At 47.7% G+C, this 24872-nt stretch overlaps 2 protein-coding genes across 3 annotated transcripts in view; both read left to right on the top strand.

Annotated features, from left to right (window-relative positions):
• The first annotated feature begins 700 nt into the window (after positions 1–700).
• Positions 701–13387, top strand: ptbp1b (polypyrimidine tract binding protein 1b). 2 transcript variants are annotated; one of them, XM_068318840.1, is made up of 15 exons: positions 701–1721; positions 4094–4127; positions 6458–6518; positions 6633–6805; positions 6884–7030; positions 7109–7234; positions 7346–7456; positions 7530–7707; positions 7791–7868; positions 8016–8140; positions 9243–9276; positions 10049–10141; positions 10223–10439; positions 10691–10768; positions 10864–13387. In XM_068318840.1, the coding sequence occupies exons 1-15, from the start codon at positions 1495–1497 to the stop codon at positions 10994–10996; spliced, it is 1815 nt and encodes a 604-aa protein (XP_068174941.1). In that variant the 5' UTR covers positions 701–1494; the 3' UTR covers positions 10997–13387. The 2 variants fall into 2 exon arrangements, with proteins under 2 accessions (XP_068174941.1, XP_068174939.1); XM_068318838.1 differs by having other exon boundaries at positions 703–1721; positions 7998–8140.
• A 3812-nt stretch (positions 13388–17199) lies between these two features.
• The window catches only part of LOC137598992 (ephrin-A2), a 32178-nt gene continuing 24505 nt past the window's right edge, over positions 17200–24872 (top strand). Inside the window, exon 1 of the mRNA XM_068319611.1 lies at positions 17200–18200. Coding sequence (XP_068175712.1) covers positions 18037–18200 — 164 coding nt within the window. The 5' untranslated portion in view covers positions 17200–18036. The remainder of the gene's footprint in view (positions 18201–24872) is intronic.

Here is a 24872-nt window from a genome sequence, read left to right as displayed (position 1 = left end):
CCAATTCACATAATGCTGCCGCAATATGAAGGGTCTGCCGGATATCTTTATAATTTTAGAATTTTCACAGTCTTTATATACTTATTACCCCATTGTACATAACTGTTTATATTGTACATTTTTGTTAGTGTTGATTTTCTATTTATTGAGTCTGTTTTTTGCACTTTGTGTTCCCTTTGTGTGCATCAATTCTGTCTTTTGCACTGCTGCTTTATGTGCCTTCAACTGCCTCTTGTGGACAAATAAAGTTTTTTGGATTGAATTGAATTTTAATTATCGCATTTATTCACTGCGTATTTTATAGATAAGCTAACGAGAGTTATTTGATATTTATCGTTATTACTTTCTAACACACGAACGTGTCTTTCAGCACTTTTACCTGCTATTAAAATATGTCCGCTTTTTCTCCACATAGACACGAATCTTCATCATTAACGATCTTTGTGCCATTAAATCCCTCCCCTTCATCCAACCCATATGTCACATCTTTGTTCAGCCCGTCACGACAACCAATCAGCGTTTAGACCCGCCTCTACGGATTCCTAATGAACCAATCAGAGCGCCCAGGCACCCGGTCGCCATTTTGTCCGTTGTTAGCCTCGGTGGCTGGGCTGTGCTGCTGGCCACTGGCTGGAACCTGTTGCTCCGCAGTTCCGTGTTGTGCAATGGACGGGTGAGTTCTCCTCCTCCTGACGCGAACACTCACTTTAAATCAACTTCAACTGCTTTTGAACCGATAGATGAGAGAAATTACAGCGACTTGTCGTCAGAAACCGTTTTTGTGGAGATGTGCTAATGTTTCCGCTGCTAGCTTAGCTGTCAGCGAAGTTGTTTTTCGGGCATTAACAGGAAGCTAGCAGAGCTAGCTGTAGTTAGCCGCGGGACGGGCCGAATCGAGTGGGCATAAATCCGCATTTCACTCCGTTAACAGCCCACAGGAACCATTCCCGAGGAGAAAGAAGCAGTTAGAGGCATTTAATAGTTAGATTGGACCGATAGATGTCACCCAGCGGGGCCTCCAGCTATAGCTCCGTCCGGAGGGAGCGCTCACGCCCACCGGGGTGTCCGCCGGACGGATCCACTTCACGATCGCTCCAGATTCAGGTTTATTCTAGTAAAACTCAGGTTATTCCAGTCTGGAAGGGAATTTAAATCCGTTTAAATTTGATTCTTTTAGTTTTACAGAAGGAGGATTAAAGTTAGAAGTTGTCCATGCAGGCATGCTTTGACATAAAACGTTATTTTCTCCTTTTAAAAAGTCTCTTTAAAGGCGACAGAACGCTGGGTTGTGTCCACAGGTTGGAGTTGATTGGTTTAAGTATTGATTAGTCTAATCGGGTCCATTCTCCTCCGGTCGGTACAAACTAAAGCGATGAACGAGCTGAATTATAGCTGCTATGTTCTAAGTCGTTTAAAGTGTTTAAAGCCGGTTAATCCCACCTAATCCCGGTCATTCAGCTTCCTGTCTCATCTTCAGCCTTCATTTGGGCCCTAATGTGGGAGAATCATCTTCCTCTTCCTCTCAGGTTTGTGTCGGATCTGTTTAAAATCGGATGTCAGCCACTTTCACACGGATATGGTCAGATTGGATTTTTTTTGTGTGTGGCTTTTCTTTCGCGCATGCGCACATTGAGGAGGCACCATCAGACCAGCGACCGGAGGAGGGGATGGCGACGCAGACCAGGTGTTCCCCTCTCACTGTGTGGAATCTGTTTTTCTGGGTGAGGCAGATGAAACCCGACTGACGTGTGAACGCCGGGCGGTCGGACGCGTCGATGGATGAGCGTGAGCTGCCACATTCGAATCAAAGCGTCCGACCTGAGCGGGGGAACGCCACCCAGACGGAACTGAATTGTTGGCACCTGGAGGAAGCTCAAGTCAACCAACCAGTTTGTTCTGCAGGTGTCAACGGTTCCTGCTGGTGAAGTTAAAAATAACACGAGTTCTTTGATCACACATTTGATCAAACGTGTGTATTCTTTAAGCTATTAGATCCGATAAAGCCGGCTGCACTCAAGAGGCATGGAGATGTGGGTTCAGGCGGGACTGTTTGCCCCGTGTCAGGGCTTATTCACGCCCCGAGGGGCCATTTCCGACTGGTTTAGTCGGTTCAGGCAACATCAGCGTCAGCCCAACCAGCCGGTTCCACCTCCCGTCGAAACTGGAGCGCCACGCTCTTATTTCCACACGCTACACGTGAAGTTAGGTGATCATGACTTGTGTTTGCAGCTTTTGCTTTCTTAGATCGATCCGGATTGCTAACAGACACATTTAATGGGTTTTTAAAATACGCACCAGGAATTAATCCTGCAGTGTTGACTATGGAAGTCAGTCGATCATTAGCAGATCAGATGATTTATTACCGACACGTGACAAGTTCCTGTAAGGACAAGGACAAATCGTACAAGAAACATGGAATGAGGAAAACATTGGAGGCCTGTTTGTTTTTATTTTTATGAACTGGGTCAGATCTGGACACAAAGGAAAAAAACCCCCAGCAGCAAACATTAAACCGTCGCCACACCCTGTTGATTCCGTTTGCTCTGTCAAATCCATGTCAACGCATTTTCACACTCGCATAAAATAACTCGACTGCAAAGCTTCTTCAAAACAAACATCTTTTAATTTCCTTCTGGAGACCGCCGGGGGGACAGCTAAGCGTAGGCGGGTCATGCTAAAAGGCCATGAAATCTGTCTGCACGGCTGAATTGCGCCTGATTGGAGCTCAATTCGAGCTAAATGCTACGCTAATGTGTGTTTTACGCGGCTGCAGAGCGACTGAATGAAACTCCGGAGCACTTTTAGACACGTGACGCCGTTAGCGTCCCGTTAGCTCTCTTGGTTGGAGGGCGTGGCCCACCTATGATGTCACTGGAGGCAGGCGGGGCTTGATTCACACTTGTCTCTCTTTGCTGCTTTTCGTATTTAATTCATCTGGTAAAAATGTGACGATAAAATCCTACTGGTTGTTACAGGAAGTGACAAACAGGAAATAGTAAATCAATCAGTGCATGTACCTGAAGTGGGATCCTTCAGTGGTGCGTTGTGGGGGTGTTACCTTCTCTTCCAATCACAGGAGACTTAGACTAAATAAGCACATTGAGGAAGTCGTGTTCGTCCTGTGATGGAATGAAGGTGTTTTCTTCTTCTGTCCTTGAACGACTGACATTGTGTTCATGTTGCACAGGTGGAACGTGTGCACAGAGGGGAATGCAAATAAACAACAAACACACACACACACACACACACACACACACACAGTTTTACAGATCGTATTTGTGTGAATGTTTCTGACGTTAGTGAGGACGTGAGAACGTTCTCCATCACCTCCAGCCGCGTGAACTCAGGGCGGTTTGGATCGAGATGATTTCACATCTGTTCCTGTTTGAACAAGGATTTGAACGCCATTATTCCGGTGATGATGTCATAAAATGTGCTAATAAAATCGTCACTTCAGTGGAAGCTTTAAGGTTCAGGATCGTTTGGATTTTACGGGTCCGAAGTTACCGTTGAAATTACAAAAAAGTGAAAGTTATTTCAGAACCAATGAGAAGGAAATTAAAATTTCAGAAGTTTTAAAATAGGTTTCAAAACTTAAATACAGCGTTCATCTAATCACTTAAACAGAAATGAGACGTTGTGATTACAAATATGGATTCTATTAAGAATTGTTCAGGAAATCCTCCTCAATGAATTTGTGTTCATCACCATGGAAACAGCCGGTGATCTTCATCACCTGGTGATCTCCAACACCTGGTGATCTCCATCGCCTGGTGATCTCCAACACCTGGTGATCTCCATCGCCTGGTGATCTCCAACACCTGGTGATCTCCAACACCTGGTGATCTCCATCGCCTGGTGATCTCCATCGCCTGGTGATCTCCATCGCCTGGTGATCTCCATCAGGGCGCTGTGAGGGTTTCATGGTGGAGCTACCTCGTTCTTCCTCTCTGCTGGGCTCCTTCTCCCTGCGTCTCGTCTCTCAGGCGGCTCCTTTCTAACCTCATTTTACACTTTTTTTTTAAACTTTATTTTGCTGGTTGTTTTGAGTTTCTCTCCCTTCTGCTTCTAACACGCTTTCTTTTCTTCACAGCAGTGTCCATCAAGATATAACAGTTGGTACTAAGGTAGGCACCTCTGCTTCCTCCTCTTCCTCCTGCTCTTCCTCTGGTTGGTTGGTTTCCTGCTGTGAACGTCTCTGCTTCTTGTTTGTGTCTGACCAGAAGGAGGCATCGCCATCTGGGAGCACTTAGCTTTCCTCTGTTAATGGTGTTGAAGCCGCCCCAGAGAACTAACGGGACTGAATTTAGTCGCATTCCACAACCCGCCCCGGGGTAATCAGATTAGTCATCAACAGTGCGTTTTATTCCTCTGAAGGGACTCAAGTGCCGATTTCACTTTGTTTATTCCAGGAAGAACAACATAAAAAAGTTTTCAATCAGTCGCCTTCAGCCTCCAGGCCTCCAGGCGGTGCTGTTACCTTGACTAGAGCAGCTACATAGGAATTTTTGTTGGTCTTTCTGTTTCCATGGTAACAAACGGGCTCAAACTGAGTGTGTTCGTCCCAGGAACTCAACGTGTGTGATTTTCGTGTCCGTTTGCGCACGAATGAGACGTGAACTTCTGATCAATAAGGAACGATTTCTTGGTCTTCCTTCACTGATGTTTTTCAGGGTTGTTTTGTTCACACTGAACAAACCAACAACAACACAAACAACGCATGAACGTGCATGAAGAGAAAACACTTCAGTGTTTTTCTGTTTGGCGTTGCCTGATCTCCCAGCAGCCTTTGCTCACACTCCCACCCCCCTCTCAGTAATCATGTTTGGTATGTCGGCAGCGCCGGAGCGGCGATCGCTGTTGCCGCGGGACAAGAATCTGAATCAAATTCACATGACAGCAGGGGGAGGAAAGGATGCGAGCAAGGCATGCTGGGGGATTCTCTGGACATTCTCTGTTGGGTCTCGCGGCCCGAGGCGAGTCGTGTGAACCTCCCGGATCGGTCCGTCGGCTCCCCCTGCTGCCGTCACACCTGATCCTGAACCAGATTCTCATCTGGTTCCTGTGACAGCAGTGTAAACACTCGGATCTGAACCGATTCAGTTCCACATAGCATGCTGGGAAAAATAGTGTGTGTGTGTTGTCGGGCAAGATTATTCACGCTGTTGTAAGCTAAACGTGTTAGCATGCACTTGCTGTGAGGGGGGGCGGGGCTGGCAGGCGTTTCCTGTTTGTTTTCAAAGCGAGTTTCTTCTTCAGTTTTTGTGAAGTGATGCTGTGTAACAATGATATCACTGAATCCTTTTGATTAATTTATTCCTTTTTAATCTGTAAGAACCTGAAGGTATTTAGATTCCTGTGACAAAAAGACAACTTGATGCTGCAGAGAAACAAATTCTCTGAACTGATGGAAGAGATGACAAGAAATAAAAGATCATCAATCTTGTCAGTTATTGGAATATTGGTATTGATTTGATGAACAAATTGTTTCCGTGTGTGTGCATTTGATTTGATGGGAGCTACACAAACGGAGCTGTGATGGAGGAACTCGGCAGGTGCGGTGTAATCAGATTACCCCGGTACAAATCCAGCGACCCGACTCGGGTTCCTGCTCCATTATTCACGCCAGGAACCCGAGAAGCTTTCATTCAGACGCGACCCTGATCAGGTTCCTGTGGAGGGGGGGCTGCTTGTGTGGTGGAAACACAAGCAGCCCCCCCCACACACACACACACACACACACATGACCGGCTGGTCATTGGTTCATGCGTTTAGGTCTTATGATGGGAAAAAATAAAAGATTTCATTAATCAGAAAACCTCTGGTTTTTATCGGTTTGAAAAAATCCACCTGTCCTGCCTGGTTTCCATGACAACGACCGTCTCTTTGTTGGCTTTTGGGGGATGTTTTTGTTCCACCTGACGTCCTCGGCTCGGGTTACTGTCACTAGACCCGTCTCCCCAGCTTCGCTGTGGGCGGAGCATGGATAAGCCCCGCCCCTCAGTCCAGCTTACAGCGACATTAGCGCTGGCTCAGCTGTTTTAAAGACGCTCGTGCGTCCACGTCGGACTGAAACGGCCTTTAGATGTTTCTGCCTCCACTGCAAATCAAGAGCTATTATGGGGTGTATTAGGGGGTTTTTATTCTGCTGGCGTGTGGCGGCTGTGAGCCATCAGGGGAGCTCCTCCCCTTCCTGTCCAGCAGCTCTTTGTCTGTGGGGGGTTTAGCTGGATTGTCCACATCTGGTTTGCATTCACATCCGCTGCCCCCCTCCCATTTTATTTCTTCATCTTGTTGAAGGGGCCATCGTGACACGAGGCTCTCTGGAGACCTCTGGTGGCCACGGCGTTCCACTGCATGTGTTTTACTGGAACCAGCAATAAAGAAGAACCCAGTTTGTCTTTGCTTGATTTTTCCCTGGTGTTTCGTTTCACGCGAACGTTTCTTCCCGTTTCAGAGAGGATCTGACGAGCTTTTCTCCAGCATCTCCAACGGCCCGTATATCATGAGCAGCACAGGTCAGAGGTCAAGTTTCTGCCGACAAAAATCTTCACATCCTGTGAAAACGTCTGGACGTCGTCTCTGAAACTCACCTCCACGTCCTGCTGTTTCCTGCCCCCCCCCCCTTGTAGCCAATGGCAACGACAGCAAGAAGTTCAAAGGTGACGTGCGCGGTCCCGCGGTGCCGTCCAGAGTGATCCACATCCGGAAGCTCCCCCACGACATCAGCGAGGCGGAGGTGATCAGCCTGGGTCTGCCCTTCGGAGACGTCACCAACCTGCTGATGCTCAAAGCCAAGAACCAGGTGGACGAGACCGGACCGGTTCCACGCCGCGGTGGGGGGTCCGATCGACCCGTACTGACCTGTGTCCCTCCCCCTCAGGCCTTCCTGGAGATGAACTCAGAAGAAGCAGCTCAGAACATGGTGGGTTGTTACTCCACCGTCGTTCCCTTCATCAGGCAGCAGCCGGTCTACGTCCAGTTCTCCAACCACAAGGAGCTCAAGACGGACAACTCCCCCAACCAGGAGGTTAGCGTCGTCTGTTAGCGTCTTTGCAGCATGTGTGTGTGTGTTTCCCATTCATTGTTAGCTTGTGTCGTCTCCCAGAGGGCCCAGGTGGCTCTTCGGGCCCTCAGCGCGTCGCAGGTGGACTCGGCGGTGGCTCCCAGCGCGGTGCTCAGGGTGGTGGTGGAGAACATGGTGTACCCCGTGTCGCTGGACGCGCTCTGCCAGGTAACGCCGGCAGTCCCCCTCCCCCCAAGCAGCTCCCAGTTCCTGACATCACAGCTAGCGGCGCTACGCTAGCGCTCATCTGGCACCGATCCGCTCCCGTTTCTCCTCCAGATCTTCGGGAAGTTCGGCACGGTGCTGAGGATCATCGTCTTCACCAGGAACAGCCAGTTCCAGGCTCTGCTGCAGTATCCGGACGGCGCCTGCGCCCAGGCCGCCAAACTGGTGAGCGTCAACGCTGTCGCTGACGACCGAAAACCGACGTGACGTTTCAGCTTCTGCTTCTGCTGTGCTTCAGTCTCTGGACGGGCAGAACATCTACAACGGCTGCTGCACGCTGAGGATCAGCTTCTCCAAACTCACCAGCCTCAACGTGAAGTACAACAACGACAAGAGCCGTGACTTCACCCGACCCGACCTGCCGGCCGGGGACAGCCAGCCCGCCATGGAGCACGCCGCCATGGCGACAGCCTTCAGTAAGCCCACGCCGACCCACGATGCACCTGGTTTCTTTCTCTTTTCTTTTAAAACCGCCCGCTGATTAGTTCGCTCTCCGCAGCTCCGGGGATCATCTCGGCCGCGCCGTACGCCGGCGCTGCCCACGCTTTCCCGCCGGCCTTCACCATCCAACCCGCAGGTGAGTCCACACACAGGGGACACAACGAACGCCCCCCCCCCCCAATCAGGTAACCCCGGAAACCAGCGCGTGTTCAGAGTCTGCTTGATGACACGTCGCCTGACGCTTCACTCGTCTCACCTCTCCCAGTGTCCCTCCCCTATCCAGGCCTGACGGTGCCCCCCCTGCCCGGAGGCCTGGCCTCGCTGTCCCTCCCCGGGGCCACCAGGCTGGGCTTCCAGCCCCTCCCTGTCGGAGTCTGCGTCCTGCTGATCAGCAACCTCAACCCGGAGGTGAGTCCCGCACGCGGCGATAGCTCAGTGACGCTAAAGATGCTAGTTCCTGTCCACGCGTGAACGCATCGTCACGACGACAAATTGTGTTTTAATTATGAGCTGTCTTCCTGAACCTGTTGCATCATCAATATTAGAACCAATCAGAAGTGGAGGAGGAACCTGACAGCCCCCCACCCCCCCTTTAAACTCACTGGCTGCCATCAGGGTTCCCTGTACCGCCAGCGTGTGGAGCGTTCAGGGCCCACAGAATTCAGAGTTCTAGGACTATAAATACACTGAAACCACCAAGAGACAGTCTACACTCTCTGCTGTCGCCAGGACAAACATTTAGGTTCTGTCCTCGTGGACATTTTGACATCTTCATTTAACAGCAACGTGAGATTTATTTTGTAGCTAATCTAGTAACGCTGATGCAGCTCTCTGGGGTTCAGAGGTCACAGTGACCTGGATGAGATTCGAGCCTTCAGCATCCTCCTGTTATCATCATCATCATCATTATCATCTTCATCCTTCCTCACCATCGCGACTCTTCCTCCTGAACGTCAAACGTTCTCATCGTCTCTTCCTGTCTCGTTCTGGTGTGATCCTAGCTCTACTGCCCCCTACAGGGGATCAGTTCACACCACCGCTGATGTAGGAGTAGGATACTGATAGGGGGGGCTCTGCCCCTACCGCCCCCACCCCACCCACACCCCGCCCCTAATGGCAGCCAGTGAGTTAACGGACGTCAGGGCTCCACAAGAACGTTCTCCTGTTGTCATTGGTGCAGTTTGATTGGCTGTTTGAGTCTCTGATGTCACTGTTCATCCTTTAATGTTCAAATTAAAGCAGCTGTCACACACACACACACACACACACACACACACACACACACACACACACACACACACACACACACACACACACACCTGTCCATGTCATCCCATCCTCTCCGGAGGTGATTTTAGTGAACCGACTAATTGACCCCCCTCCCTCACATGTCTTTTTTGTTTTCCTTTTTTATAATTTGTTGCCATGGAAACACCTCGGACCCTCCACCTGTCCTGCCCTCCCACCTTTACCTGTCCTGTCCCTGCTGCCTTCTGTCCTGTCTCTAAAGAGAGTTACGCCCCACTGCCTCTTTATTCTCTTCGGTACGTCACTCGCTTCTTATTTTGAATTATCGAACCTCCTGGTTGTTCTGATTTAATTCTGTTTTATTTTTCCTCTTTTTTTATATGTTGATTATGAAAGAAAAAATGAGTGTTTTGCTGGTTTTTACCTGTGTTTTGTTTTTATTTTTTTGCGTGTTGATTTGAGTTTATTCACAATATTTGCAGCTTCTGCTCTGAACGTGTGATTGGGATGTTTCCAGTTGACCGAATATGAAAAGTTAAAAGTTCTAAAATACCACAATCTAACATCAACCATTAAGAGTTGGTTCTCTTCAGAAGCTAGGCAGCTAGCTAGAGCTAGCCGGTGGGGTTCTGGAGTCATTGTCCACGCCCGTCAAAAAGCTGCACCTATTGTGTTTCAGTCTCGTTTGAATCTGCATGCTGGGTTTCTATCAGTTTGCATGACGTCAGTGCTGAATCAGCTGTTCTTTTTTGTTTTTTTTAACTCGACATTCCCATAATTCATAGCTCCTATTCGATGTTAATCTGATTTTTTTTTTTAAATTTCCTCTGCCCCCTGCCCTTAATTTCCTCACTACACTTCCTTTGTGTAACATTTAGAAATTCCCCCTTTTTTCTAAATTTAAGTCACAAATTTTTTCCTGTGGTCCGACGTTCCCCCCCGGTCCCGTGGCTCCTGGGTTTAGCGTCCGCTAGAGGTTCTAATGGGACCGGGTTGTTTGGGGTTTGTAGATCTGTGTGTGTGAACGGTTGTCTGAGGGTCTGACCTCTGGTTTCCGGCTGTGTGAAGGTGTTTACGGCGACGTGATGAGAGTCAAGATCCTGTTCAACAAGAAGGAGAACGCTCTGGTCCAGATGTCCGACAGCACGCAGGCCCAGCTGGGTAACGTCCCGCCGTTCGCCTCCCGCTTTCCCCAAAACTAACGCGGATCCGTTTTGAACGACGTCCAATTGCCTTTTGCAGCCATGAGCCACCTGAGCGGACAGAAGCTCCACGGGAAGCCGCTGCGCATCACCCTGTCCAAACACACCAGCGTCCAGCTGCCCCGCGAGGGGCACGAGGACCAGGGTCTGACCAAAGACTACAGCAGTTCCCCCCTCCACCGCTTCAAGAAGCCCGGCTCCAAAAACTACTCGAACATCTTCCCGCCATCAGCCACCTTACACCTCTCCAACATCCCGTGAGTCGTCTGTGGAGGGTCTCAGTTCTGCAGGTCCTGGTTCTCTAAAGCTGTTTCAGTCAAACCATGAGGCTTCTTCAGTTCTAGTGCAGGTTGAACTAGAACTGAAGAAGCTCCCTGGACCCACCGGGGAGTCGGGTTGCCCCTCGTCTCACCAGAGGGACGGTCGGTCTACAAAAATGTTTTTCGGTTGGTTTGTCCAAAAAAAAATTTTTTTTTGGTCCTTAACTCCATGTTTGCTCTGCTTGTAGCCCGTCAGTGGTGGAAGACGACCTGAAGATGTTGTTCTCCAGCTCTGGAGCCATGGTCAAGGCCTTCAAGTTCTTCCAGTGAGTCAAGCTAGCTTCCTCTGCCCCAGAACCCTTTGCCTCTTCGACCCTTCTTCGTGCTCGCCCTCAAACCGTCCGTTTGGTTCCTCCTCCAGGAAGGACCACAAGATGGCTCTGATCCAGATGGGCTCGGTGGAGGAGGCCATCGAGTCCCTCATCGAGTTCCACAACCACGACCTGGGGGAGAACCACCACCTGAGGGTCTCCTTCTCCAAGTCGTCCATCTGAGCCTCGGAGTTCACCTTCAGAATCCCTCACACTCCTTCCACCACCCCCCCAAGAGTGGACCGGAGGGCATCCACTCCACTCCGATCATTCCAGCGCATGTCCGCAGAAGCCGCCGTGACGTCTAGAGTAACGTTAAATTATTTTTAAAGTCTTGTTCACCTTCAGAGACAATCGGTCGGGACCGTCAGAGGAAGACGGAATTCTGCATTTAATCTCAGAAATTGTTCTTCTGAGTTGGTCGGGATTGTTGGGTTTAAATCAGGAGTGTCGGGTTTAAGTCAGGATTTACAGGTTTAAATCAGGATTGTCGGGTTTGAGTCAGGATTGTCGGGTTTATGCCAGGATTGTCCGACAGAACTCGTAGTTGTTTTTTTTGCGCGTTTGTCCTCTTCTCGTTGCGAAGTCGATACCTTCAGCCACTCTTGCCTTCGGACTGACGTCAGAATCCAGACGTTAAATGCAGCTTTCTCTCTTTCACAGGAAAGTCTGACTTTACTCGATCTAAATCATCATCTTAATCTCTTGATTTCCAGTTTTCAGTTCTCTTGCGGTTCTGATCCAGTCTCTGAAGTTTTCCCTTTTGAATCAACTTATTTGTCTCACGTATTTAAGCTCTGACCATATTTGGGAAGTCGAGGACTTCCTGTCCAGTCTGGGGTTCCCTGTGCCTTAACCTTGAGTCAGATTGGCTGACCTTTAACAACAAACACCGACCACGCCTCTGTAGATCGGCAAACCGCCGGGTTTACAGCCGAAGGTTTACTCTTTGAGACGCGTTCCAGATTATATCCGTGTTTTTTTCTGTGTTGTTTGTGTTTTTGGACTTCTGGTTACTGTAGCAACCGGCGCGTGAACCGGTTCTCTTTTAGCAGGTATGCTGGGTTTTTCTGTTTGTTTTTTCCTATTTTGATTTCTCGTTTCCATGTATGCAATCATGTTTTATTCAAATATCGTAGCAATATTTTAATCATTCCTGAACTTTTTTTGTTGTTGTTGGGTTTTTTGGTGTGTTGGCAAGTTTTACATTCCACAAACGATGGTGGTTTCGTTGATCTGTTGCTTCTCTGAACGGTTTTATTTATACGTTGCTGATCCACTACAGCTGAGACCAAAAAAAACAAAAAAAACAACAACAAGGCCTTCTAGATTTAAGTAGAATTGAGTGCCTTCAACGCGGCGTTGAGTCGTGCATCAGGTATCGTCCGTCTTAACGCGATTGAGGAGGTTCGACGCGAGCCGCTGGTTTGGTTTATCTGTGTCTTAACGTCGTTAGCGGCGACATTCCAGCCCTCAGGCGTTCACCGGAACGTCGCTTTCCTCTGAAGGTCTCATCGCGGTGCGTTCAAGTCACCTGGGAAGTTTTTGGGAGATGAGAGAAAATGGGAATGTGGCGTTTCGGGAGGTTATAATTATGTAGGTGCTTTTTTTCCTCTGACGTGAACTGCTCAATAGCAGGAAGTTATCATGCAGCTACTTCCTGCTCGAGCAGCAAGTCAAGTCAAAAACGTCGAAAAACGTTGAACCTTGAAGATAAAATCATGTGTTGGTCTAAAAGCGCTAGCCTTAGCTTTCACCGGCTTCATTGCTAACATGGTGTTCGCATCGATTCATTTGGCGTTTTAAATGCAGGCTTAAATAAACCCGGATAAGTTAAACCTGACAGTAATGTTAGCACAGTTAGCATCCAGATGCACGGCGTCCCATTTAACCGCCACCAGGACACGATGGGACCAAAGACGGTTGTCGTCAGACATTCAGGACCAAAATATCTGCTGCTTCTCCAAAACGAGCCAATCAGAGCGCAGCAGGCCACCATGGTGTGATGCGTTCAGGAGCTCCTGGGAAGCCGTTGGTATGACTTTTCTCAACTCACAATGTGAAAGCGAGGCGGCTACACTAATGAATGTTGTTGTTTGTGTTGTATATTTATTGCACAGAGCGTTCAAACGCATTCATATTGATCCGATCAATGCATTCCCACAAACCACTAACGCGGTTCACTGATTTCCTGCGTTGTTTCTCCGAACTTGAGGCGGCGGCGGCGCGTCTCCTCTGATGCCGCACGAATGCACTGATATTTATCGAGTAGATTTTTTTATTCCTGAGCTCCGGCGCCCGTTTCTCCCAGGTGACTTGAATGCATCCCAAACCCTCAGCGTCAGGCGAGGTGGGACCGGGGACCAGGTCGATAATCAGAGGTGTAGGGGGCGGGGCAGGGGGGCGTGGACGTGTACATACGTGTTTTATACCACAGCTGCGTGTCGGAGCTGATCGTTGGTTTTATATCGGATGAAACGTGTATATTTTGATTCTCGGTTGTGAGCCTTAAACTGTGTCACAGAAGATTAAATCTGTTTTTATGCTAAAACTTTGAAGCGTCTGTCGTCTGTCTGTGCTAAAGGGTCACAACCAGCAGGGGGCAGTAAACACCCACCGTGGAGAACCCGAGGGGGAACAAAGAGAAAACGATTACACAGAAACAAAGACGTCCACGTTTGGTTTGTTGGAGAACTTTTTATTAGTGAACATGAAGGAGTTGGATCTGGTTGAGGAGTCGAACCCGAAGAAGATAAAAAAAGAGAAGAAGAAAAGAGGAGGAGGAGATTTAACAGACGTGGTGAAGCGTTGAGTTTCATGTTCAGTCTGTTGAAGACGACAATAGAAGATCTAAGGCTTTACAGACTGGAGGAAGTTCATATCCCTGTCTTCACACACACACACACACACACACACACACACACACTGGACTGGCGACACGCAGACGAACAAAGAGGGATTGTGGGAAGAAGAAGAAAAAAAAACTTGGGCACGCCAGCTTGGTCTCAGAACTGTCAAACAGAAATGGTTCCAGTCCGAGCAGAAAGTTTTAGCATAATCCCTCAAATACCCTGAACACACACACACACACACACACACACACACACACACACGGCCCTCCTAAGGGTGGACAAAAAACAGACATCCCAGAATACTTTTTTTTTTTTAACTTCACGTAGATGAGTAGGTTTGTTTGTCTAAGGGCTTCCACCTCCTCAGGGGAAGATCAGGCTCTTTAGCGCTGCTATGCTATGCTAAGCTAAGCTGCTAGCTGTGTGTGTTCTGAGACTGAATAACCACTGAAAAATAAACATTACAATCAAACATACGCGGAACAACCTGACAGTTAGCTTCCCAGCATTAGTTATCATTAGTTACCATAGTAACAAGTAATGGTTAGCTACCCAGCAAAGTTAGCGTTACCATAGTAACTACTATAACCTTAAACTATTATTTAGTCTGAGTCGGCTTAATAAATCAGGCTAAACGGAATAAACCTGGATTAAGTCAGACTAGCTTTATGTTGCTTCTTCTTATGGGTTGTTGCCATGGTAACTGCAGATGCACCTGTATGAGGAGAGGCCCAGAAGCCACGCCCCTACTTCCCTTTCAATCAAATCCTTCAAAATAAAAGTTCTCATTTGTTCATCCCATCTAGCACCTCCTCCTCTTCCTCCCCCACCTCCTCCTCTTCCTCTAAGGATGATGGACAGTTCAGAGGACTCAGACTCCGCCCACTTCAGGTCATCTGGTCTGATATGTTTTGTTTTTTTGTCCTCAGTTCTTTGATCAGGTGAAATCCGGGATTATTTATTCACTTCTCTTTCTCCTTTGAGCTCCTCCCTCCCTTCCTCCCCTTTTCTTTTTCCTCCTCTTCCTCTCCTTTCATCAGTTTAACCCTTTATCTTCCTACTTAAGGCGGAGCTACAGCCCCGTGCTGCGTTCAGGTCGACTCAGGTCAATAAAGTTTTATTCTTTTCTCATTTTTGGGTCATTAACTGATGACTTTAAGGCCCGCCTCCTAACTTCCTGTCTGACCCGCTGACCTCAGGGCTTTCCTTTTAGGATACCTGTTCCTGTGATGCGTTCAGGTACGTTTGTTCGTCTGGGTTTTTGAAACTAGCCTTGATTTTATTTGTGCTTTAAATATTTTTTAAACGTTCTGGAGCCGCCGGCGGCGTCTTGTCTACCTGTGATGCGTTTGAGGTCATCCTGACTGCTGCTCACCTGAGGTGCAGTGGTTTCTGGGTAGTTTCTGAGTCGGTAGGGGCGGAAGGGGGGGTCTCACGCCTGGCGGGCCTCTACTTTAAATGCTAATTCTCCATCCCCCCATCCCATCCCACCCCCCCACCCTACATCCCGTCCCGCCCCCCCGCTGGGCGTCCGCCACAAACAAACAAACACGGCTGTCAAACGGATAATCCCCGTCGTGTTGCGTTCACGTCTGCTGGATGGGCGGTCACGCGTGTTTGACGTGATGTTAATGGCCGGACGGATGACAGGTCCATCAGCCGCCGCCGCCGCTCCGCACCCGGCTGACAGCTCCAGCGCTTCTGGCTAAACGGAGATGATGCAGACGTTCGGTTCACCGGCCCCCGTCACCACCATCACCCCCACCCTTCTCCCATCACCACCACCCCCCCCGGGCAGGGCCCCCCTGGGCAGCGGCGTCTCGGTGCGGCTGTGATTGGACGAGGCCGGCAGGTGCTTCTGTCGGCACGAGACGAGAAAAACGGTCCATTATCAAAACCCGATTTAACCCTTTACTGCGCTTTGAAAGGATGCTAATTCACACACACACACACACACACACACACACACACACACACACACACACACACACACACAGCAGGTCAATTAGAGGCCGATGGATGAATCGGAAAATAGTCCATTAAATCGTCTGTCTGATTGGTTACTTCACCCACCCCCCACCCCCGTCCCCCCACATCGTCTCCTTGTACAAGGTCACACACACACACACACACACACACACACACGGTTCCGCTGAGTTCTGAGGTTCTTTGTGGAACCAAACACCAAGAAACTTCATAGAGTTCTGGGGTTTCCCGGAGGTCACTGAACGCATCATCGTCTGGGTTCCAGGAGGTCATGTGATCACTCATGTTTGTTTACAATTGGTTCAGATGCAGATTGTGGATCTGTTTTTATTTCACTTTCTTCACCATCACCTTCATCACATGTTGCGTTCAGGCTCATCTTGAGCGTCTCATAGGCCGCGGTCACCACCCTAATTCATGACATCACACGACGGAGGTGGGAGGGGCAAATTTATAGCAGTTGCTCAGTAGATATGGATCACACACACACACACACACAAACACACACACACACAGAGTGATGCTGATGATGACCAGCAGGGGGCAGAACACTGGTTCTGCTCAGATCCGATGTTCATTATTGATAAATAGTAATAAAGAATCAATAAGATGTCAGTTTGAATGTCTTCTTAAACTAAATAATTGGAGATCAATTCATGAACCGATTGATTTATTTTATGAAACGTGTCTTAAAGTGAATCACATGTCTCTCCATGCTTGCTGGTTGTCGCCGCTCTGCGTTTATTCTTGTCGCCTCTGAAACTTTAATCTGGAGGCTCCATTAATCTGAAGCCGTCCTGAAAGCCAGAATAAAAGATTCATCCCCCGTCTCCCCGCTCCTCCCCCGTCCTCACCTCCTTTCCCCCGTCTCCCCCCTCCTCCCCCATCCTCACCTCCTTTCTTTCCATACAAAGCTGACACACTCAAATATTTATGAGTGCTGAATCACGGGACGCGGGGACGAGACCCTGAACGCATCACGGCTTCTGTTTCGACTGGACCGTGGTCTTCATCACCTTCGTCATCCGTGATGGGTTCAAGGCCCAGAGGACGAGGAAGAGGAGCAGAGATTAGAGCGGTTCAGTTTGAGCAACTCCTGATGAAGATGAAGATGAAGAGAGGAAACGTCATGTGTGTGGGCGGGGCAAAACAAAAACTACAGGACAAATTTACAGCAAACATGCTGGTCCCGGGACAGACCCCGCCCCAATTTGGAGTAGAACTTCAAAAAAGGGGCGTGTCCAGGATCTAAAAATATTAAGAAATAAAATGATCAGTTTTCCGCTTTAATCAATATGAAATCTTAATCAATAATTCAATCAATATGAAAACTGATCACAGACCCCGCCCCAATGATCAGTTTTCATATTGATGAAGTATTGAACATAAGACAGGAGTTGTTTATTCCCACTTTGATTAAATGCATCATCACGATCTTTGCAAGACAGAGCCAATTAGATTCTGACTGGGGCTTTTGCACTTCTGGCCCCGCCCCTGGCCCCGCCCCTGGCCCCGCCCATGGTTCCAGTACAACAAACAAACCAACAAGTGAACATGTGAGGACCAGAACCGGTATTAGTCCAGGTGTTAGTCCCGGTATTAGTACCTGAGTACCGGATCGGACCTCATCTGGAGTCAGTGTCACGTGACCAGATGTCCACAAACTTTTGGCCACGAGGGAAGCCACTGATTGGAGGGAGAGACGCTGTGAATCGAAGCTCCGCCCCCCCCGAGCGCACCGGGAGCAGCAGAGAGGACGGAGCCGGTGACCGAACCAAACGCTCCTCCCGGAGCTCCGAGCAAACTTTGTCTTTGTCTCCGTCTGCAGTTCGGTTCTGTCCGGTCCCGTTCGGTTCTGTCCGGTCCCGTTCGGTTCTGTCCGGTCCCGTTCGGTTCGGCGGGTAGAACCAGAAGGTTCGAGCGGAGCGGAGGTCGCACCCGGGACCAGACACCGGATCCCACTGCGGGTCCTGATCTTCCAGAGCGGCTCCGGTTGGAGGTTCGGCTCCTCCCCGGTGAGGCTCCGGTTCGGTTCCGTGAGGGGTGGGGGGGGACTCCGATCCCGGACCAAAACCGGGCTCGGTCGGACTCTCTCCGTGAGTTCGGGACGCACATGGTCGGACCGGCTCCCGGTGCGCTGCGGGTCCGATCCGGTTCCGTGTGAGTGAAGATGAAACTTGGGGACCGTCCGTCCCCCTGGAGGCGGGTTCGGCTCGGTTCTGAGGTCCAACCGGACGCACGTGCAGAAATAACGACAGAATGACGCCGATCATCGGTGATTATTGATCCTCTCCGTGAATCGAACTGAAATCTGTGCTGGTGTTTGATGAGCTTCTGGTCCGGTTCCGGTTCTGGTTCCGGTTCCTGCTGAGATCACAGCTGAGGATGTTCGGCGGGACGCGGCGCGCCGCGCACCCGCGCTCGGAGCGCCCTGGGCGGCCGCCGCTGCTGCTGCTGCTCGGTCTGCTGCTCCGGTGCTGCTCCGCCGTCACCGACGACCGCCTCGTCTCCGACCGGTACGCGGTGTACTGGAACAGCTCCAACCCCAGGTAAGACCCGCGACCCGGGACCCGGGGCCCGGTCCACATACAGACTAATGAGGCCCAGAAAAAAACTTTTATTTAGTGTAAAAATAGTTTTGTTATCCTCAAAAATTTGATTTTAAAGTTGCGGATTTGAGAGAAAATTAGTTTTAACTTGAGTTTAACTTCAATATAAATCCTGATAGTAAAACTTTAAATGTTTTTATGAAGAAGAAACAACAAAATAAAGAAATTAATATGCATAATTTCAAAAACACTTTTTAAGTATGAGTGATACAAATTCTATTTGAAATTTTGATTTCAATGAACAGAATAATAAAAACCCAGATTTAAATACAGAGTTCTCACCGCATCACAGAAATCTGGACTGAAATAAATTCCAGCTCAGTTTTTATTGAAATAACGCAGAAGAAAAACCGCAGCATCTGCTAAACGAAATACAAATGTGTGTAAAAATTCATTTAGATTCCGTGACAATTTGGGGTGAAATGTCAATATGTTGTTTTTTTTAAGTGTAAAAATTGATTTTAGTGTCCAGAATAGCAGTAAAATAAATTCAAGTCGTTTATTGATAATCTGATTTCTGTCGAACGGATGAATCAGAACAAAAATAATCTGTATATATCTTAGAATAAAGTTAGATTTGAGTCCAGATTTTTGTCCTGAGTTCTGGTCCAGGTGACCCGGATTAGTCCTGCTGTGACCTTTGACCTCTGCTGTCACCATGTTTCACGTTGTTTTCTTCTTCTGTGGTGCCGACTGTACTCTGGCTGGCAGCAGCGCACTGACGGCTGTTCTGTCATCTGATTGGTCGACTGGTTTCTGGAGGGTCCAATCAGAAGCAGCCGCGTTCGTTTTTTAATCTGTTAATTGATTTTCAGGTTTTATTTATAGGAAGAAACTTTAAAATTAACCCGGCTGGTATTATTTACGTGGAATTATTGTAGTATTATTGTAATTCTATTGTTACGTTATTGCAGTATTGGTGTAGTATTGCTGTAGCATTCATGTAGTATTGCCATAGTGTCACTGTAGTATTGCTGAAGGATTGTTGTAGTATTATTGTATTTTTTGTGTGGCATTGCTGTAGTATTCATTATTGTTGTAATATTGTAGTATTTTTGTGGTATTGTTGCAATGTTGTAGTTGTACTGTTGCGGTGTTCATGTAATATTGTAGTAGTATTATTGTAGTATTCATATAGTATCGTTGTGGTATTCTAGTATTAATGCAGTATTGTAGTACTGTTGCCGTATTGGTGTAGTATTATCGTAATTTTCATGTGGCACTGCTGTAGTATTGTAGTAATATTGTAGTATTGCTGTAAATTATTGTTGTAGTATTTTTGTGGTACTATTATATTGTTGTAGTACTGTTGCAGTATTTATGTAGTATTGTTGTCATGCTCACATGGTATTTGTGTTATAGTAATTTTAGTACTTCCATGTCCTTCATGTTACCGTAATCGAGTATTTTTACTCCGACAGCTGAAGATTCTGCTTCAGTGTAAAAATCACAGCTGTTTGTTTGTTTGTGTTTTTTGTGTTTGTTTGTTTGTTTGTGTTTTTTGTGTTTGTTTGTGTTTTTTGTGTTTGTTTGTTTGTTTGTCAGGAACTGACGGTGAAAAGGTGTCCAGAGACACTCGATTAAATTTCGAAGTGGAGACAGAATTTTATTTTTAACGATTTTACAGAATCATGAAAACAAAATCTATAAAATAAAAATAAAACCAAAGGTCAATCAAACTAAAATGATTATTATATGGTTTTAAAGCATTGATGATCGTTTATTCATGGATAAGGCTAGCTCAGTTTAAAGTCTGTTGCCATGACGACCTTGAATATTGGTTAATAAATTGGATTCCATAAAGACTTTAAACGTTTCTGCGGGACAAAATAAGATCTCAACAGTTTTATTTACGCCGTAAACAGGATATTATGATCCGACCTTCGCTGACCTGAAGGTTTGACCTCCAGCTGTTTGTGGCGACGGGGATCTGATCCGAGATCAGTTTGAAGGATGTTGGATTCGGATCAGAACCACCGACGCCGCATCCGACTTCATCTTTTAGGTTCTTCTCTGTTTTGTCACAATCTGGAAAAATCTACCGTCAGGATTTTCTTCTCGTCTTCAGGAGAAAAACATGAAACTTTTTCACATGAAAATAAACATAATTAAAAAAAAATTACTAAAAATTTTAACATTTGAGTAAATTAGTTTCAAAAGTCTTCCTCCAGTTTTGTTTATTTGGAAAATAAAATTTGATTAAAAAAAAAAAAAAACCTCCACCACATCAAACTGAAATGGGATTTATTTCCTACGTCCCTTGAAGGTCACGCCGTGTGATGCAGCAGCATTCGTCCGATTAGTTCTGGCAACCAATAGTCTGTTTGTTTGTTTATTTGTTTGTTTGTTTGTTTGTTTAGGCGACACCAGTTTTGTTTGTTTTTTCCAGATTCTTATCATTATTTTTTTCTTTGATGAAATCTTCACACGAGTCGCCGCCGGAACTTGATTTTAGTTTTTATTCCATCGCTGTCCGGTTTATTAGAATCGACTTAAATCCCCGTTCTGGAGGTTCTTGCATTTATTGATTGATGGATCGATTGATGGATCGATTGATCAGATAAATAGAAGAATGAGAGAAGAAACCAAAACTAGAACCTGATTCAGATTAAGTTCTGGTGCGGATCAGGATTCAGAGACGGAAATTTTGTTTTGTGGGAAATTTACATTTTCCTTGATTATGTAAAAGCGAACAAACTGGTTTCCATGACGACCAGTGGAGCCGGGGTCAGACAGGCAGGATTATTAATTTATTAGTTATTATTAATTATTATTATTAATTCATTGATAGAAACACGTTTAAACATTAATGGTGAACGTTCCATCATCCCTCAAACCGACCTTTGACCTTCAGCTGTTTGGAGGTCAATTAAAGCAGATTTTTCGGCCGACTCGGTTTCGCTAAGTGAAATGAAGCGCTCCTCTGTGGCGACGCTCGAAACACAAAAACCCCAAAAATGTTCACTTCATCGGTTTTTCTGTCGGAGACGACGTCCGGATGGGTTTAATAAGAACAACGTGACTCAAAGTGGAAAACATGAGTTCATCCTGTGTGTGTGTGTGTGTGTGTGTGTGTGTGTGTGTGTGTGTGTGTGTGTGTGTGTGTGTGTGTGTGTTCACTGCCTTTCACAGCTCAGATATAAGTTCTGTTTTTTATTAAGCATTCAAATATTTTCTATACTTGAGTGGCTGAAGCGTCGCGGCAGCGTTCTGATTTCCTGATGTTTTGAACGTCTCACTGGACACAGCTACTTCTAGTAGTAGTTGTGTGTGTGTGTGTGTGTGTGTGACTGTAGTCAATTACAAAAATAGAATCAATAATTATTGTTCTTTTAAATATTTTACTATAAAAGTTGTAAAACATGAAACGTTAGAGGTCACACTAAGGTCACACTGAGGTCACACTGAGGTCAAACTGAGGTCACATCCGGAGGAGCACCTGAACGCACCACGGGAGCACCTGAACGCACCACGGGAGCACCTGAACGCACCACGGGAGCACCTGAACGCACCGGAGGAGCACCTGAACGCACCACAGGAGCACCTGAACGCACCACGGAGCACCTGAACGCACCGGAGGAGGTTCGGGGTGGGCGTGGCTTCAGGAGTTTCCAGCGGATATTGATCAGGTTATTAAATATTGATCGGATTGTACACGAACCAAACTGATCAGAAGGTTTGATTGGAGGAGGAGCCTGATTGATCAGCTGATCTGCTAAAGTAATCAGAGTATTTCTCGTATGTCAGATGGGCGTGTCCCACCTCCATGACTGGGCGTGGCCTCTCACATCACACCTGTCAGAACTTTAACTTGATCTGTTTTGACCCCTCTGTGTGTGTCTGGTCACATGATGGCGGTGCAGGCTTCTGATTGGCTCCCAGCAGGATAAGAATAGTTTATTAAAGGAGTTTATTTCCTGGAATCCGGCGTGTGGTTTGGGGTGACGGCGGTTTGGGTCCCGGCAGCAGGAAACATGAAGGTTTTCTTGGACCAATGGCGTGGCGGCGCGGCGTCAGGGGGGCGGGGTTTGTGTGGCAGCCGCTCCCCCCAGTTATTTTTACATTCTCTGCTCCTTCAGCGCTTCATCATGGGTTCAGCTCCCGCTCATGCATTTTAATGTCTGACCCACATTCAGGATCCACACAGCAGGAAACAGTGAAGCCCCGGCTTCGAGGGGGGTGGGGGGGGCAGAGCAGGGAGGGGGGCGGAGCTGGGAGGGGGCGGAGCAGGGAGGGGTACGGGGCAGGAGCTGGAACCTTTCAGTTTTCTGAAATTCACCCTGAAAGCAGCAGCAGGTCGGACGAGGATCTGACAGCGTGGGGGGGGGGGCTGAAAGAATTCTTTATATAGAGAGAATTCATTTAATTTTAAGTTTCTAAAATTTATTTTTTTAAATTTAATTTTAATTTATTTGTATTTATGAGCAAAAAAACAAACATCTGATGGATTCTGTGGTTAAAATGTCAAAAAAAAATTTGTTGGTTGTTTACGTCACCTCCGTCCCGCCCACTTTCGCTCCGCCCACTTTAACTCCGCCCACTTTCGCTCCGCCCACCTCAGAATAAACAATGTTTTTCTTTTTATTCTAACTGCGTCAGCAGAATCCCGATGTTTCGATTGGACGTGAGACGTCACATGACGCCGTAACCCGACCCGGCACCACAGGTGGCCGTCGTCCCGTTCTCTGATTCTGATTGGCCGGCCGGGCCTCTGGAGGGATTTGCAGCAGATGGTGACCTTTGACCCCCTTCAGTCTGAGATTTGAGAGGAGGAAAGAAAAACAGACGCGAGGCGGCAAATGAGCCGCCTGTCAGGCCCGTCCGTCACCATGGCGACGAGACGGGTCGGAACGCCGTCCGGAGCACCGGGTCAGGACGCGGTTCCTCTGTGGGTTTAGACCCCGCCCCCCCATTGGTCAAACGCACCGTCGTCAGCCTCCGCTAACGAAGATCAGCTGTTTCTGGAATCTGAGCCTCAAACCCGCTTCAACCTGAAGCACCAGCTTCCTGGTGACGGGGCTGATGGGAAAACCGTGGAGAGAGTTCTTTAAACTCGTTTATTCTGGGATGATTTCGTTCTGCTCCTTTGTTGCCTCAAGGTTTTTATTGTTTAGTGAAACGGATCAGAACCGGCTTCAGCAGAGCGGTGCGTTCAGGGTCGGTGTGGTGCGTTCAGGGTCGGTGGTGCGTTCAGGGTCGGTGTGGTGCGTTCAGGGTCGGTGGTGCGTTCAGTGTCGGTGTGGTGTGTTCAGGGTCAGTGGTGCGTTCAGGGTCAGTGGTGCGTTCAGGGTCGGTGGTGTGTTCAGGGTCAGTGGTGCGTTCAGGGTCGGTGGTGTGTTCAGGGTCAGTGGTGCGTTCAGATTCGGTGGTGTGTTCAGGGTCGGAGTGGTGCGTTCAGGGTCGGAGTGGTGCGTTCAGGGTCGGTGGTGTGTTCAGGGTCGGAGTGGTGCGTTCAGGGCTAGCGGCTGAGACGATGTGTTTACAGTCATTTCGGAATAAATCCAGACTTATTTGATCAGGATCTGGATGTGATGCGTTTAAGGGCGGTGGGATTTATAATCAATGACGTGCAATCACTCATCTGTCAATCATGCGATGCAGATGTCCCATAAGCCCCGCCCACAGGGCTGTGACCTCATCCTATCAGCTGTGCTAACAGGATTAGCCTGCAGCTCAGGTGTCCCGCTAACAGGATTAAGGGTTCCCCCTGAGCGCCGCGCCGCCGTTAATCAGAGTTACCGACACCTGGAAACAGAAGGTGCGTTTGAGACGCGCCAGGGGAGCGATCCGGGTGGGTGGTGTTAACCTCTGCTGCCCCCTCAGGTGGGCCAGACTCACTAATGGACTGATGATAACCAGGCGCACGCATCAGCAGGCTCCTGATTGGTCCCCCTGGAGGTGGGAGGAGCCATATGCCGAGCCGTAGGGCTGCAGGTCGTCGGTTCAAGTCCCAGCGGTGCGTCAGGAAGGAGGCGGCGCTCCCGGAGCATTTAACCCCGATCGCCGTCCTGCAGGCGGAGGCGTGTCTGGATGGTCGCCGTAGAAACGGTTGTTCAATTAAACTGGAATTCAGAAGTTATTAAAACAAAACAAAAAAAATCTGTTTTATTTATATTTTTTTATTGATATTTTTCCTCCCATTAACACGTTTGTGAATGATGACATCACTCAGACCGTTATTGATAGATTATTGATCCGATCATAGGTCCAATAACCTTCTCTTTCGGTTCCGTTAAAAACTAATAATTAAAAACAAATTTCTCTGAAAGTGACATTGATGTGAAGGTGGATTTTAATGAGGAGCGTTTGAATTTGTCCTTGTGACAGTGTGTGTGTGTGTGTGTGTGTGTGTGTGTGTGTGTTTCGTGCCCCTGAAGGTTAATTAAAGCCCTCGCTTTATTTTGTTTAGTTGCGCTTTAAGCTGAGACGTTTAAAAATAGTACAGATAAACATTTATTCACATAAAATATTATTTACCTGTATGACAAATGTTCAATTTAATTACATTTTCATTTCATTAAAATTCTAAATATTTCTTTGTATTTTTCTTGAAGATGCAAAAAATTATAAATTTTCGTCCATCCGATGTAGAAAATAGAGAAATATATAAAA

Source organism: Antennarius striatus, chromosome 7 (assembly GCF_040054535.1).
Source record: "Antennarius striatus isolate MH-2024 chromosome 7, ASM4005453v1, whole genome shotgun sequence".
NCBI lineage: Eukaryota > Metazoa > Chordata > Actinopteri > Lophiiformes > Antennariidae > Antennarius > Antennarius striatus.
Note: the sequence above shows the minus strand (reverse complement) of the source record. Positions and strands in the feature narration are given on the sequence as shown.